General features: G+C 42.4%; 1 protein-coding gene across 1 annotated transcript; it reads right to left on the reverse strand.

Moving 5' to 3' along the window:
* Nucleotides 1–2,486: 2,486 nt before the first annotated feature.
* Nucleotides 2,487–10,672, reverse strand: RBBP7 (RB binding protein 7, chromatin remodeling factor). The gene is made up of 12 exons (XM_084281515.1): nucleotides 10,555–10,672; nucleotides 10,309–10,453; nucleotides 8,310–8,452; nucleotides 7,653–7,826; nucleotides 7,248–7,363; nucleotides 6,509–6,669; nucleotides 5,984–6,110; nucleotides 5,813–5,890; nucleotides 5,168–5,244; nucleotides 4,671–4,728; nucleotides 3,757–3,867; nucleotides 2,487–2,954 (listed from the first exon to the last, which is right to left on the reverse strand). Exons 1-12 carry the CDS (start codon nucleotides 10,568–10,570, stop codon nucleotides 2,886–2,888), a joined length of 1,275 nt encoding a protein of 424 aa, XP_084137641.1. The 5' UTR covers nucleotides 10,571–10,672; the 3' UTR covers nucleotides 2,487–2,885.
* Between the last annotated feature and the right edge of the window lie 3,586 nt (nucleotides 10,673–14,258).

Below are 14,258 nucleotides of genomic sequence, written 5' to 3' on the forward strand. Positions count from 1 at the left end.
TCCCCAGCACATACCTACCCTCAGGAGTAACTTAGTACTTAGGGAACTTAATATGTACACCTGAAGTAGCTGTTGTTTCACACAAATGAATGAGTATCTTACTGTAGCCATGGATCAGGTTGACTATTTTATGTCTTCTATTTTAAACTTCAAATTCCATTATTATTACCACTACGTGCAGTGCATAAGCAGTAAGTACTAACATGGAGGGCATCAGTGTTTGAGATCAGATTATTAAAGGATTCAAATAAGTAAATAGACTTAAAAATGATGATCTTCCTGTGTTTCACGTTCTACCCAGGCAACACATAAAAATGTATAGGACTTCATGTTAAAAAATATCTTCCTGGCAGCATGTTCTCACTTAACTGCAAGGTGTGTGTCAATGAGACATAGGCTAATTTCTACAATAAACAAAAAATTCAAAAATTCTTTGAACTGGTTGGGGGACTAAGCTGTCCTATAATTACCTAAATAAGGTTTAAGAAATTTTGCTACTGTTTAAGAAAGTTGTGTGTAAACATGTATATTGGAAAAGACAATTCAGACACAAGGGGAAGAAATTAGTATAAAGCCTGCATTTACTGCAGCACTTTCATCATGGGAAAGAAAAATTCTCATTTTGTTTCATAATAATATATGTTTCATGTGTCATCCTGCTGCCACTCCTTACTCTTGCCTTTCAGCTGTGAGCATGGGCAGTGCATGCATCCCTAAGCCCCAGTTACCTGAATCTTCAGTGCTGCCCAGGGAGCAGTAGGGCTTTGTGAGGTGAATTTTACTGGAATTCCAAGAACAGAAACCAGGAACACAGACCAACACTTGGTGTGTTCAGCCCCGAGCAGAGCAGGCTGAGGGGAGGCCTCATGGTGGCGGGCAGCTCCCTCACGAGGGGGGTGGAAGGGCAGGCGCTGAGCTCTGCTCTCTGGGGACAGCGACAGGACCCAAGGGATGGTGGGCTCCATGAGCCTTCTGGGTCCCTTCTAACTCAGGACAATCCATGATTCTGTGATTATATTTATTTGTTGAAAAGCAGTTGTACAATAGCACTGTATCAGTATTGAAGTTTCTCTTATGACTATGCCACTAATTTACAATATTTTGTAACCCTGTTGTTCCTACCTGAATGAGCTGAGAGAAGCTGAAGTAAAAGTTACAGCAATGATCGTCACCAGGGTCTGTCACACTGGAGCACCAGCTTCCACTTGCTGTAGGGAGCCTGAGACGTTTCTGGAGCTGGTGAGTCAGCCAGCTGGGGCAGAGCTGTGAGCATGGCCCCTGAACAGCCCTCCCAGGTTAGATCACTGCCTGCAGCAGCAGCCACCCCCACCCCGGCCTCCCCATGAGAGCTACCAGTCAGACCAAAACCACGCTTAGCGAGCACACGCACCTCCGCTTCCTGGACATGACATTTTAGGGTGTCCTGGACGTGACATTTTAGCAGCTAGAGTTAAGGGGAGTTAACTGGGGAGTGCTCCATCTGCCCCCCAGCAGCTGGGACTCCTCCTGTTAGCCTGGCTGCTGAAGCCGCCTTCCACTGGAATACCCAAGTGCTTTTGCATTTGCCTGCAGCACTTGTAGAAGAGCCATTCCAGAAAGAGGTGTAGAAGGAGATCTGTCTGTGCATGATAACTGAGTGCCTGCAACTCCAGGAGGGCCTGGTAACGGCAGGCAGGGAGTTTAAAACAAGGCCATGAGGGGAGAGCTGCAGCAAGTCGTTCATACCCCCTTCTCCCTCTCTCCAGTTAGTAAGGCACTAAGAAGACTCGAGTACACATGCAGTAGGTCTTGAGGTAAAAGCTGAAGAGCACCAGCAACAGGAGCAGTCATGTAACAGCCCACAGCAAAGTCTGTGCCTGGAAGAGCCACTACCCTGCCCTCCGGTAAGCACTTTCGCTTTTTCCTGTAAATATCAGGGTATTGACCTCTTCATTTCCTATTGTTCGAAAGCTGCGTATGTCTAAAGGAAGTGGGTACCATTTTTGCTCAGGTCCTGAGTTAAGCACATTTAATGCTTATCATCTGCAGCCACTTGCAAATTAAATTAACATCCACAACTGCAACAGTTCCCTTTAGGTGCCTTTGTGGAATACTTCCTGTGTTCCAACAAAGTGCACAGGAGGCAGGACAAGAAAGAAAACTGCTGGCCTGCTTAGCTGCACTGTCAACAGATGTTGACTCTTTGAGCTGAAAGACCACTGACCAAGCGGTGCACAAGGAAGTTCACGAGGTCTTTGTGGCACTGCTGCATTGCTGTGCCTTTGTGTACCAGCACAGGGAGACAAGGAGAAGACATGCTGGAAAGAAGTTAGCTCTCCCTGCTATACAGAAGCACATCTTCCTGAGGAACAAAATGCTGAACTTTCTATACCTTTATTACAGAAATTAAACGAGACTCTTCTCTATTATGAGATCTTATATTCAGGCAAGAAGGCATTTACCTTATGTTAACAGACAATAATAAACACATTTTATTTAATAAATTTTATTTATGCAAAGCCAATCCAAAAGTGTTATGTAAAAGTGAAAAGCTCTTTTTACATATTAATAAAAACTTGTGTTTTTTGCAATTTCGTTGTGGGAAGAGTGAAGACTTAACTGTTTTATTTACAGGAACCCACTAAGTTCGTTTAAAAATATAGACACAGGTATTCAGTCACTCTTATTTTCCCTAAAAGCTAACTGCTGTACAGCATACAATAGCTCAAGGTGCCCAAATAACCAAGGGTATCCCATGACAGTTTTACTATACAACCTTTTTTGTGCCCGATTAATGATATTCTTGCTTTGATATAATGCTTCTGCTTTTTTTTCCCCCCTTAAATTTATACAGTAGTCAAATTATATTACTATGTCACATCCAGTACTTCCTTAAGGAAGAGAAGTTACGTCCCTTGACCTTCCAGTTCTGCCGCTGCTATATCTGGTTCTTCGTCATTGTAAATGTTTTCTGCCTAAAGACACAAAATGTTACATTACAAGTGGTAGACAACTGTTTTTAAGCAAACTTCTATACCTAACATATAAACAAACAAACATGATAATACCAAGAAGATAAATCATCCCCTTCTTAAGGGGACCTCTCTCTGCCTTTTCTTAAAGGGCAGCCAAACTCTGGAACGTGCACACAATGTCATTGACTTCAGCAGTTGCTCTCCCACATTATTTTATTTCAGTAGGATGAGCCTTAACCATTCAATTCCTTAACATGAACATTTCTTTCTGTGGGCATGCTTCAACCTCAGCCTGAACACACAAAATAAACCGAAGAACCCGTATTAAAGCTAACTGAAAGGCTGACCTGTGACACAACTTTACGTTTGATAAATGTTTTTGGTTAAAGATGGGACTTCTGTTATTGCAAAGTGATTTTATTCAATTTTTATAGGATCAGTTCTTGTAATGTAAAACACTGTGAACTAACTGCAGAGTTAAAAGGCATCTTGCTTCAGTCAACAGGCAAAAAAAAATCAAGTCTTTGCTAGTATCAGATAGAAATTCCCAACTGCCACAAATATTAACATGAAGTAGTACCTAAGTCTCAGAGTCAAGAATTAGATATCTGTTGCATCTAATCAGGCTGTTTTACTCTTTTTCTTTTGAAAGTCTTACTCTCCTATCACATAGTGTGAGAAATGTTGAGGAAAGACTGCTTTCAGTCACTGAAGGCACAAGCTGCTCTAGGAAGAACAAGCCATTTCAGTTCCATTTATGCAACAAGCTTCAGAGGAACTAAGGAGCTGTTTTGACACTCACCATTTGCCATATCTGCATTATGTTGTCCTCCGATACAGAGCAGATCACCCAAGGCTCATTAGGATTCCAACTGAAGTCTGAAATTTTGGCAGTGTGTCCTCCATGAATAAACTGTTAAAAACAACAAAAATGAACAAAGAACACAAGCTTCAGCGAGCCATTTCATCTCTAAAGAAAAATCTGTTGAAAAACAGAGGTTCAGAAGTTAAATTTGTTATGCTGACGACTGTACAAAGATGAAAAAGTTGCTGCTAGAAGTTCACAACACAGATGTAAAGAAGGTGTGTGCGAAATAACACGTTTTATTCATTGCTTATGGATATGGATGCAATTGCTGAGGCAGCATTTAAGACAGCAGTTCATGTTATAGCAACAGCCAAATGACATCCCTGAAAAGGTGCTACTTCACACAAGACTGGCCTACGAAAGCCAGCCACATTTTATAACCACTTTCTCATCTAATTATACTAGCACTTGTACAGTTTACACAGGAAGTGGAGAAAACGAGGTATAAGCATCTTTAGTAGCTTATTTCCTGAGGAAACAAAAACAAAACCCAAGCTTTGGACTTCCTTTATTTTTATCATTAAAGCTGGCTACACAGGACCTACTTGGTCTAAGGCAAAATAAACAGTCTCAGGCCATGGCTTTACACGCTTTCAGTTGTGAGAATACTGAGAAGCATATGGCCAAACTAAGGATGATCAAAAATGAAGATGTGTAAATCACATCTAGTGCAGCTTTGAAAATCACTGTCTTTAGAACTGAACAGAGGGAGCCACTGCAAATTACAACAGTGCATTAAAAGCTGGGTAAGTGAGAAGGTGCAAGAATTGCTGCAGTTTTAGTAGCAGTCACAAGGCATCATACTGCCATATAGCTTGTCAGCAGTTGAAATCTGGACAAAAGCATACCAAGAGTTCAGGAGGCCCATCTTCTGCATCCTCTGCAGACTGCTCTTCTCCAATTTTACTGCAAGAAAGTAGTTTATACCTTTTATTAAAGAGCAAAATTGCAACCTGTATCAATTTAATTTACCAGTTCCTAGCCTTTGTTTCCAGAACTTGCTATTGCTTTTTGTTTCCCTCACTGTTAAACGGTTACAAGCCACAGATACAAAACAAACCGTTTTGTTTTCAATACTGAAATAAAATCTAACCTGTGAAGCACGCTGAGGCAGAAAGCACTAAAGACAGCAGAAAGCAATTTTATCTGCAAGAAATCCTCACAGAAAAGTAACATCAGAAATACTGTGCTGCTTGAACAGCCAGGTCCAAGTTAAGCAAGCAAGGAAGGCTAGAAAACAGTACAAATAAAGTCTACCAGATAAAGCAAGTCTGAAGGCTTTTTTTTTTTTAAAAAAAGCATTTGTCGATGTTCAAGACAGCAAATGAAAGGAATTGCTCTTCACCTTAAATCCCACACATTAAGCCGACGATCAGTACCACTCGAAGCAAGGATTGTTTCATTATGAGGAGACCAGTGAACCTATTGAAAGAGCAAATTTGACCGTAGCACAATTATTGATTTCTAACGATATCCTGAATAAACACTACCTGACCACTAATTCTCAACGGCTAGACCCAATATATTAGTTTCTTCCAGTACATCACACATTTAGCAGCACAAATAGATTGCCTTAAAGTCTTTGATTTCTCAAGCCAAGCAACCAACATTATTTCGCTGTTACAGATTTGCATTATGATGAAACTTAATTGCCTAAAATTCAGTGTTACTTGGATACTACTAAAAAGGCAGAGTTCACAACATTAGACATGAAGCTAAGTTCTCTCCACAGCAAGACATTTTAGAGAAAACCTCTACCTTTACTGAGGGTAGTTACATGCTCCCAATATCTTTACAGCAGTAAGTTGTTGACTACTTGCTTCATTGTCAGTTGTTGAACTACGTAGTAGTCTGCATTAATTGAACCAAAATTCAGTGCTTAATTTTAAGCACTGAATTCATTGTGTTTGGTCACCAGATGAAAAATCTACGTTCTCGTCCCAGTCACTAATTAGTATTTTCTTACAGGCTGTGTAAAAAGTTTACCCACCTGAAAAATTTCATCCTTATGAGACTCAAAAGAATGGAGTTTCAATTTTAAGTTTCGAAGATCCCACAGAGCCACCGTCTGGGAGAAGGAAAACACATCATTTTTCCTATAATGGCTTTCGAAATATCATTTAAGAATATGAACAGATTTAAAGTAAACACAAGTAAAAACCTTGTCAGCCGAACCAGTGGCTAAGATGAACTCGCTGTATGGATTGAAGGACAGGCAGTTGACCTCAGCTGTATGAGCATCTACAGAGTGACTTGGCTTTGACGTTGTATTAGATCTTGTGTCCCAGCTGTCGTCAAGGGTTTGGAGAAGGAGGGAGTAAGAAAGAACAAGAATTAAGTTTTCTTTTTTTTTTTTTTTTTAAACTACACTACACATTAGTTTAACAGAGTACTTTACTAAAAGTAGACTGAAGCTACCGTTTCTATTTCAAAACCTTTCAGGATTTTTGCCTGTTGCACACAAGCAGTTCTCATCAGGAAGCTGATATACAGATTAATTACAGTTTATTTTCAAATGAGATGCAGATTTTGGAGAATCTGCAGCACTATTATAGTTGATCACACTGGAAAGCTGCATCAGACCATTGCAGATTTTTCTTTTTTAATGACAATTCACATGCTCTGGACAAGTATACTGACAGCACACAGCAGGTACTACCCAGACACTGCCCTAACCCAAACTTACATCATAAGCTTCTGATCATCAGCCACAGATCCAAACAGAGACTCATGGAGCAGATGCCACGCCACATCTTCTACTACTGCAGAATGCCCAGTAAAGATTGCTTTTGCATCAACGATTTTGCCTTCTTTTGGTCCAGCGCTTATATCCCATAAACACACAGTCTGTAAATAAGAACCACGTTGTATCGTCATCTGGACTTTAACTGTGTTAACTTTAAAAAAAAGGATCACATTCTACGTATAAACAGAGATGACACTCTTGAAACAGTACTTTGTTTTTTAAAAAACATAGCATGCCATAAATGAGAAGTCAATTGAGTTATCGATCAGTTTTCTGCAAATTCAAGGCCCAAAGATTATTTCTGAGGTCACAACAGCAATTTACAAAAAGCATCCCTATTTCAGTACCTTGTGATTTACTTATAAAAGTGACAAAAAAGTTAGCTGTTAGCGCAGTGGATCAGTTTCATAGTAATTTGTGGCCTCAAATTCAAGTCAGTTTAGAGGGCTGTTGCACACCAGTTTCTTCCAGCAGACATCTGTAAGAATATTCTGTTCTCTCTTCAGCCAGACTGATAACAAAGAACTGGTTGTTGATTATAGCCAAAAGCCAACCAACATCCTTCAGAAATACAACACGTTAGAGTTTTCCTACATAACAAAGTTACACTCAGACAGCTTTTCCCTAATTATCTGTTACAGCCTTTTTTTTTTTAAAGGGGAAATGATGTGCTTTTTACGTGATCATCTGATGCACTGAGAAGATGTCCACTCAAGTTTGAGTTCCATGACAAACCATAGCCTTCTTTCTGGTGCCCTCTTAATCTAAGGTCTGGATTACACTCTCCACTTGGGTCTGAAAGAAAGGAAATTCCCTTTGTTTACTTTTTCTTGCACATCAATCCATGAGAGCATATTTGTCACTGTTTCTGTCACAATAATCATATTTCATCCATCAGCCTCACAGCAGAGTGCTGCTCTGGAGATTGAGGGCATTAAGAACAACCAGACATTTAAAGTCACTGAAGATCTGAGGCTTCATATTCTGATTGCAAAGCCCATCCCCTCTCCTCCCAGTTACAGTTAAGCTGGAGTTTAATGCACAGTACAAGGCATTTTGCTTAGCTTTATGGAGTCTGACCCACCTGGTTTTGAAGGATGTTTAGTGTAGTCAAACACCAGCACATCAGCGGATGGCGTTTTTGTAGCAATGATGCAGGGATTCTGCGGCATGTAACGAGCACGGTTTACTTCACCTTCATGGTTAATTTTAATCTCCGTTTCAATTTTGCCAGTCACAGATCCGAAGCCACCAAACTCTATTTGTCATAAAAAAAAAAAAAAAAAGTCAGTTGATTATATCAACTCCTTAAAATGGGCTGAAGAGTATTTCAGGCTTCTCTCCCACCTCAAGAAACAACGGTAAGAATCTTAGCATAACAATACAGGAAAGCCTATGGAAGACATGCAGCACATGGCACAACACTGCTGACAGTTTAGGTATGTTGAATCCTCTCTGACAAACTCTTCCAGAGCTTTAGTGTCTGTTTTAAGTATATTAGTTCTCATCATAACAAAGTTGGCAGAAATGCTAGTAGGAATTGCACATCATAGCATCAGATAAAAAGAGGGAACTTCTTATTTTGGAAGAATTTATTTGCCGCTAATGATCTAGAATTAGTTTGAACTGGTAAGGATTCACCAGCTTTAGTATTTAACAGGAAGTTAGAATACCCTTTGACAGGACACTTATTAGTGCTATTACTGCTAAAGCATAATTTAAGAACTCATGCTCCGCCCACCTCCTTTCTCACTGTCATATTGAGAAGCATCAAACTGATCGTCGTTGGGAATCTGGACTCTTGCAACAACCAGGTGGTTCTGTTCATCAGAGGTGTGTGTTCCCAAAACCAGCCAGTGCAGCGCGTAATCCTTTCCTTCTGGCCTGTTTGGAATAATTAATTCACGGAATAAAATTACATGCTTAGTTCTGGAATCTAGAGAGCTAGCATCAATAGCACTCAAGATCCAAACTTCTTTGGGGAGCTAAAAAAAAAAAAAAAGAGACTCACAGAAGAGATTATTTTGTCACAAGAGACTTGTGCAGTAGAGTGAGCTAGACTGACACAGGCAATCCAGTGAGACAGCCAGCTAGCCCAGCGTGATGATACAAATCAGTAAGAACTGCCACTGTTACTCAAATGGGACAACTGAAATTTGCACAGTAGATGCAGAGTGATACTAACACGTATTTCTATCTTCAATTCTCCTAGCAATCGCATGGTACTGATTTAGAAAGCTATTGATGCTATGTTCTATAAAACACACATACTAAGGAAAGGGGCAACATATTTTAGTTACTTCTTTTATGTGCTTTTACTGGTTACTATTTTATTAGAGTTTTCAGATTCTTGTTTTTAAACTAAACCTGTCTAACCAGATCAAACTCCTCTTCTGGCAGTTAAATGCAATATTAGGTAACCAGCAAAAGGCTGGAGGGGCAGTGTCATTTGTTTCCTAAAGGAAAGAATTGAACAGTCAAGAGCAAGCAGCTTCTGCATTTTTGAAAGCGAAAAAAAAAACAATTAGGCTGTCTGAATCCAAGCAAGCAGGAGTCATTTAAGCAACCATAAACCACCACAGGTATTGTTACACCACTTCCAAGGCAGTGTAATACAATACAAACATTTTGACAGCAAAAAGGAAATGCACACAGAATGCACGCACACTTACTTGCATCAGGAACAGGTGTCCCATCATGTCAGGTGCCATACAAAGAGACAGTCCTTGCCTTAAATGGCTTACATATTTTGACACTGGGTAATTGGAAATACCAGGTTTTAAACTGAACATTAAGTCAATCTGCAAAACACGAGGCAAGCAGAAGTGTTCCTCACAAGGGCTCCACACCCTCAAATCCCCACTCCATTTTCTCCATGCCATGATTAGCTAGCTCACATCTCTTAACATCTTCCCCCAAACATCCTGGTATGCAAAACTGGTTATCTAGCCACTAAGCAAAACATCATTTACGTAAGGTGGAATTTCAGAGTGGGAAGTGACCATCCTCCAATTATCCCATGAACTTTACATGTAAGATAATTGAAAACTTGACTGTATTTGGATTACAACAGCTGGAGTCCTGAGTGGGTACTCTGATAGCTGAATCTCTCTAGTAGCTGATGCATGAACAGAATCTATGTTCCTCTCCAAAACTCTTTAAGAAATTAACTGGCAAGCATACAGCTTTCAGAGGGAGGTGGAAAAACGGGAAAGCACCAGAAGTCAACAGCAAGCCAGGCACAAACATCAGCCTTATGAGAACAATAACCCCTTAAATAAGCTCGAACTAGGAACAGCAAGAAAACAAACAAGGAAACAGAGAGATGATACAGCTTCTACAGAATAATTTGTAGGGTAAATTAAGAAAAATCTTCAGGAAGTTGAGTTTGTTTCTTAGTTTTCTGAGAATTTGCTACAGAAGACTGTTGTTTCTCCTATCTATGAAGTGGTAAAGATTTATTCCCTTACACCTCATGACATCTTTTGTTTAGCTGAGCTACCATTCCCTAGGGTACCAAATTATGACTTTGTTTCCTCAAAGCTTCCGCATACCCAAAGGGTTTTGACCGCTGCAAGCACAACAAACCACGACAGTCCAAAGCAAGCAACCGACGGCTGCTTTTTTACCAAACCTCGGTCGGTTTTACCCTCGGGCGGGCAGGGCAAACACCCCCAGAGCCGGGTGCCTTATGTGTGCGTGTGTGTGCTGGGGGGGATCCCATCCCGCCGTCCCCTCACCTGGTGACGTCGGGCAGCCACTGCACGGTGAGGCTGGGCCACTCGAGGGCGTGTGTCATCACCAGGTCGTAGAGGAACGGCGTGTTCTTCTTCCAGATCCTGTACTCCTCGCTGATGACGCGCTCCTCCACCGTGTCCTCCAGCGCTGCCATAAGGGGGGGGGGGAGAGCAGCCAGGGGCTGAGCAGGGGGACACCAACCTCCCCCCCACACACCCCCTCCCAACGCCCAAATCTCCTCAGCCTACCTTCCTTGCCCGCCATGTTGGGGGGCGGCCGTTAACGGTCGCCCGGGGAGCGGTTGGAGGGGTGGGGGGGGGGGGGGGAACGGAGGAGCGCGCGCGGCTCCCGCCACCGCCCGCCCGCTGCCGCCCCGCGCATGCGCCGCCGCCGTCCCCGCCCGGGCACCTCAGCCAATGGCGCCCGCGGCGCTGTGAGGGGAGGGAGGGCTGAGGGGAGGTGGGGCTGTAAATAAAAACTGCGGGGGCTTTACGTGAATAAAAACAGATCCGCCGGCGGTGGTGGCTGAGGACTCTATTTATTTATTCGTTATCTATCTATCTATCTATCTATCTATCTATCTATCTATCTATCTATCTATCTATCTATCTATCTATCGGTGGTGATGAACGTGTCTCAAATTTCTGTGACCCAAATGTGACTTGCGCTCAAATTCCTCGCGAGGGGGAGAATATTAAAAAAATAATAATAATTCAACACCCCTGAAAGTGCCAGATTTGGGAGAGGAGCAAGCACGCTGCCATGCCGTGGCCCCCTCTGTGAGCTCTCCTCCCCGTGTGGCAGCAGCCTGTGCACGCAGGGCATTGGCGCTGGGGGTGGAGAGGAGCGGTGCTGTTATTTATTGGCACATTTATAAGTTTTTATGAACGGGACCCCGGGTAAATTCGGGAAGGAGGGGCAGTGCTGTCGACGAGAGGAGAATGAAAACAAACGCGCTCTTTCTCCTCCCCCCCCAAAAAAAAAAAAAAAAATGTAAAGACCGCTTTCCAACAATTACATATCCTAACGGCTTAGAATTAATATATATATATATATATATATATATATATATTTAACATCGGTTTAAAAGACGATCTTATCAAGATCAAGTCTTTGGGGCAGGGAGCCGGCTGCAGGCTGCCGTGCGGGGCCGCGGTCGGCAGGGGGCGCCGCGGTGCCACCGGGCGGGCGGGAGCGGCAGGGCCGTGTGGCGGGGCCGGGGGTGTGGTGGTCCCCTCACTCAGCGTTACTCCAGTTACTCAAGTTTTAAGTCCTTTTGTTGTTTAAATGGGGGCAGTAGTGGTGTCGGACTGCTGTGGGGACACGGCTTCTTCCAAGCTGTCACATACAAGGCAGAATGATGGTTTTGCCGCGGTGCCCACGCAGCTGTTCTGTTCTCCTCTCTTGTTTTGGCTACTACTAACAAAAAAATAAATAAATAACTTGCTTTCTATTCAGCTTGAATCTACAGTGCTTGCCGCAGGTGTCACCCTTAACCAGAGCAGATAATAACACCTTCCAGCAGAATAATGAAATGGGAACAGGGCGAACAAGAGGCAGTGCTTTTTAATTTCCCGTTGTGAAAGGAGTCCTGGTGGGCTGAGCCTCCCACCGCCCGGCCTCCAGTCCTTCCAGCAAGGAACCCAGTTATAGGAAATGTTTATAGGAGAGGCCGGCGGGCACCGAGGCTGGGAATAGCAGCCAAAGGTTGCAGCACGGGAACTGGGGAAGAAGTCAGAGGTAGGCAGCCAGCTGCCTCCCCAGCAGGGAGCCTTCTGTAAGGAACCGCTGCCTTTTTGGCCAGGGTGTCAAAAAAGAGAAATATTCCAGTGAAAAAGCTGAATAACTATATACTAGTCTTCCTCTTATACCTGCACAAACTGGAATTAAAGCCATGCATGGTATATTCGAAACACAAATGTTGTTAACTGGAAGCTGTAAACTAATCTGCTACATAGGAGAGCATGGGTGAATGTGTTAGCGCAGACACAGAGCCCTGATCATGTAAGATGTGTTACCAGCTTGACTTTGGCGATGCTTACTCATTGTTTTGGGATTTGCTGCCAAGTATGTGTCTAATCCTACAAAGTGCCGAGGCCTTCCTAATATGTTAGAGTGAAGACTGAGCCTTTCAGAGGCTGTGTGTTGTTGCAGAGTGTTGATCACTTAAAACACAGATACAGGATAAAGGAAATCTCTGTTGGGTTTCCTGGCTGCGAGTGACCTCTGTTAGCTCTCGCTGAAGTGTGATTACAGGGCCTCTTGAAGGATCAACCCCACATGAGTGTGGGGTGGGATGCTGTTTGTGCCTTTTGCTGTGGATAGCAGTACTTTCTGCCATAGCTTACCTGGAATGTGGTGGGAAAAATGCGATTTGTGTTTGGAACAGTAAACAAAATTATCTTTCAATGATTCAATGATGTCATGTAAGGCTTAGCTGAACTATAGATTTAGACAGGAATTGCTCCTCAACCCTCCACAATTTTTATAGACTCTGTTTAGGATCTGCAAATCAAGCTGGATTCTAATGGGGTGCAAGGAGCAGTGCTAGTTTTGATGAACAAAATCTGCCACACCTATATATCAAAAATGACCTGTGCAGTTCTCTTTTCCTTGTTAGCAATTATATTTGCACACAGCCAAATTTGCTTTTAATTTAAACCCACACAACACCCAAATCCTAGTGCTTTTTTCACATTGGGACTGTCACGGGAAAGACAGTTTATAAACCGTACAGCTATCAAAGAATACACATCACCAGCTCTCAAGCTGGTTATTTGCAATTCATCAGCACGGTCGTATCTGTGGCCACACATCTAAAACATATCCTTTGATCCCACACTTTGTGAGGAAAGTAATTATCCAAGGCCATTGTTCATCATATGCAGCATGTGTAAAAGGTACGATAAATTAGTTTTGAAGTAAAACAGTGACTTGAATCATAAGCTTTATTTTATTAAGCTATACTCCTTTCAAGCCTAAGCGTGAAATACTGCATTTTCATTTCAGTAAAAAAAGAATCTGTCTTCTGCATCCTCAACTGTATGTGCTGCATCGTGATTCAAATTGCCAGATACACTTACAGAGAATTATCTGCACTTATTAATTTTCAGCTTGGAGACATGTGCTGATTTATTAGTCTGCAAAGAATGAGCTGGCTTGCCGGTGCTTATGTCTCTTATACATTATGTGGAGCTGATGGATGCTCATAGCAACAACTCAGCAAGTAGGTGTAGGCCTTACTGTGAATAACTATCTCGGTTAGAACATTGGTTAACGAGAAGTGGGCTTGTACAAAACCTCAAAATAGTCATTGGAAAAGTAAAGTAGCAGCCCCATGACTTATTATTCTCAAATATATTTGCTACCATTGCATGGTCTTGGGAGCCTGTTTGGAATAAAGCATCGTTTTCATCAAACATGCCGGTAAGAAAAGCACACCACAGATTAATCGATGCAAACCTCTGTTCAGAATTTCCTGAAGTGTGATGGCATTCTTTTTCCCATTGCTCATCCACTATTTCTCTGTATTTACTCAACAGCTATTACCTTCTCATTAAAAAGTCTCACCTAATCTCATCAATACCTGGCCATCACAGAAGATCTTGAGCTGCAGCAGTGACCTGGACTTGTTCTTGTCCTATGTGACGTGAAGTTTGGGATCAGTCTAGTGACAGCATGTTTCTGGCACTTCACTTCTAAATGGGCCTGGCTGTGTTTCATCCTGATATGCAGTATACATACCCTGCGTGGCCATGTGCAAACGATAGCTTTTGCTTTACAGTGGATAAAGTACGTTTGTAGGAACATCGGTGTTAAGGGGATGGCACAACTCACCCTGAGATTACATCCAGCACTGGAGACCAATTCTCCACTTGCAGCTTCTAGGTGGGGTTGTTCCCAAGTATCAGGATACTGCAGGAGGAACTCCTGGGCTGCATGCTTTGGATAA

The sequence above is a fragment of the Netta rufina genome, assembly GCF_964035555.1.
Source record: "Netta rufina genome assembly, chromosome: 1".
In the NCBI taxonomy this organism is placed as follows: Eukaryota; Metazoa; Chordata; class Aves; order Anseriformes; family Anatidae; genus Netta; species Netta rufina.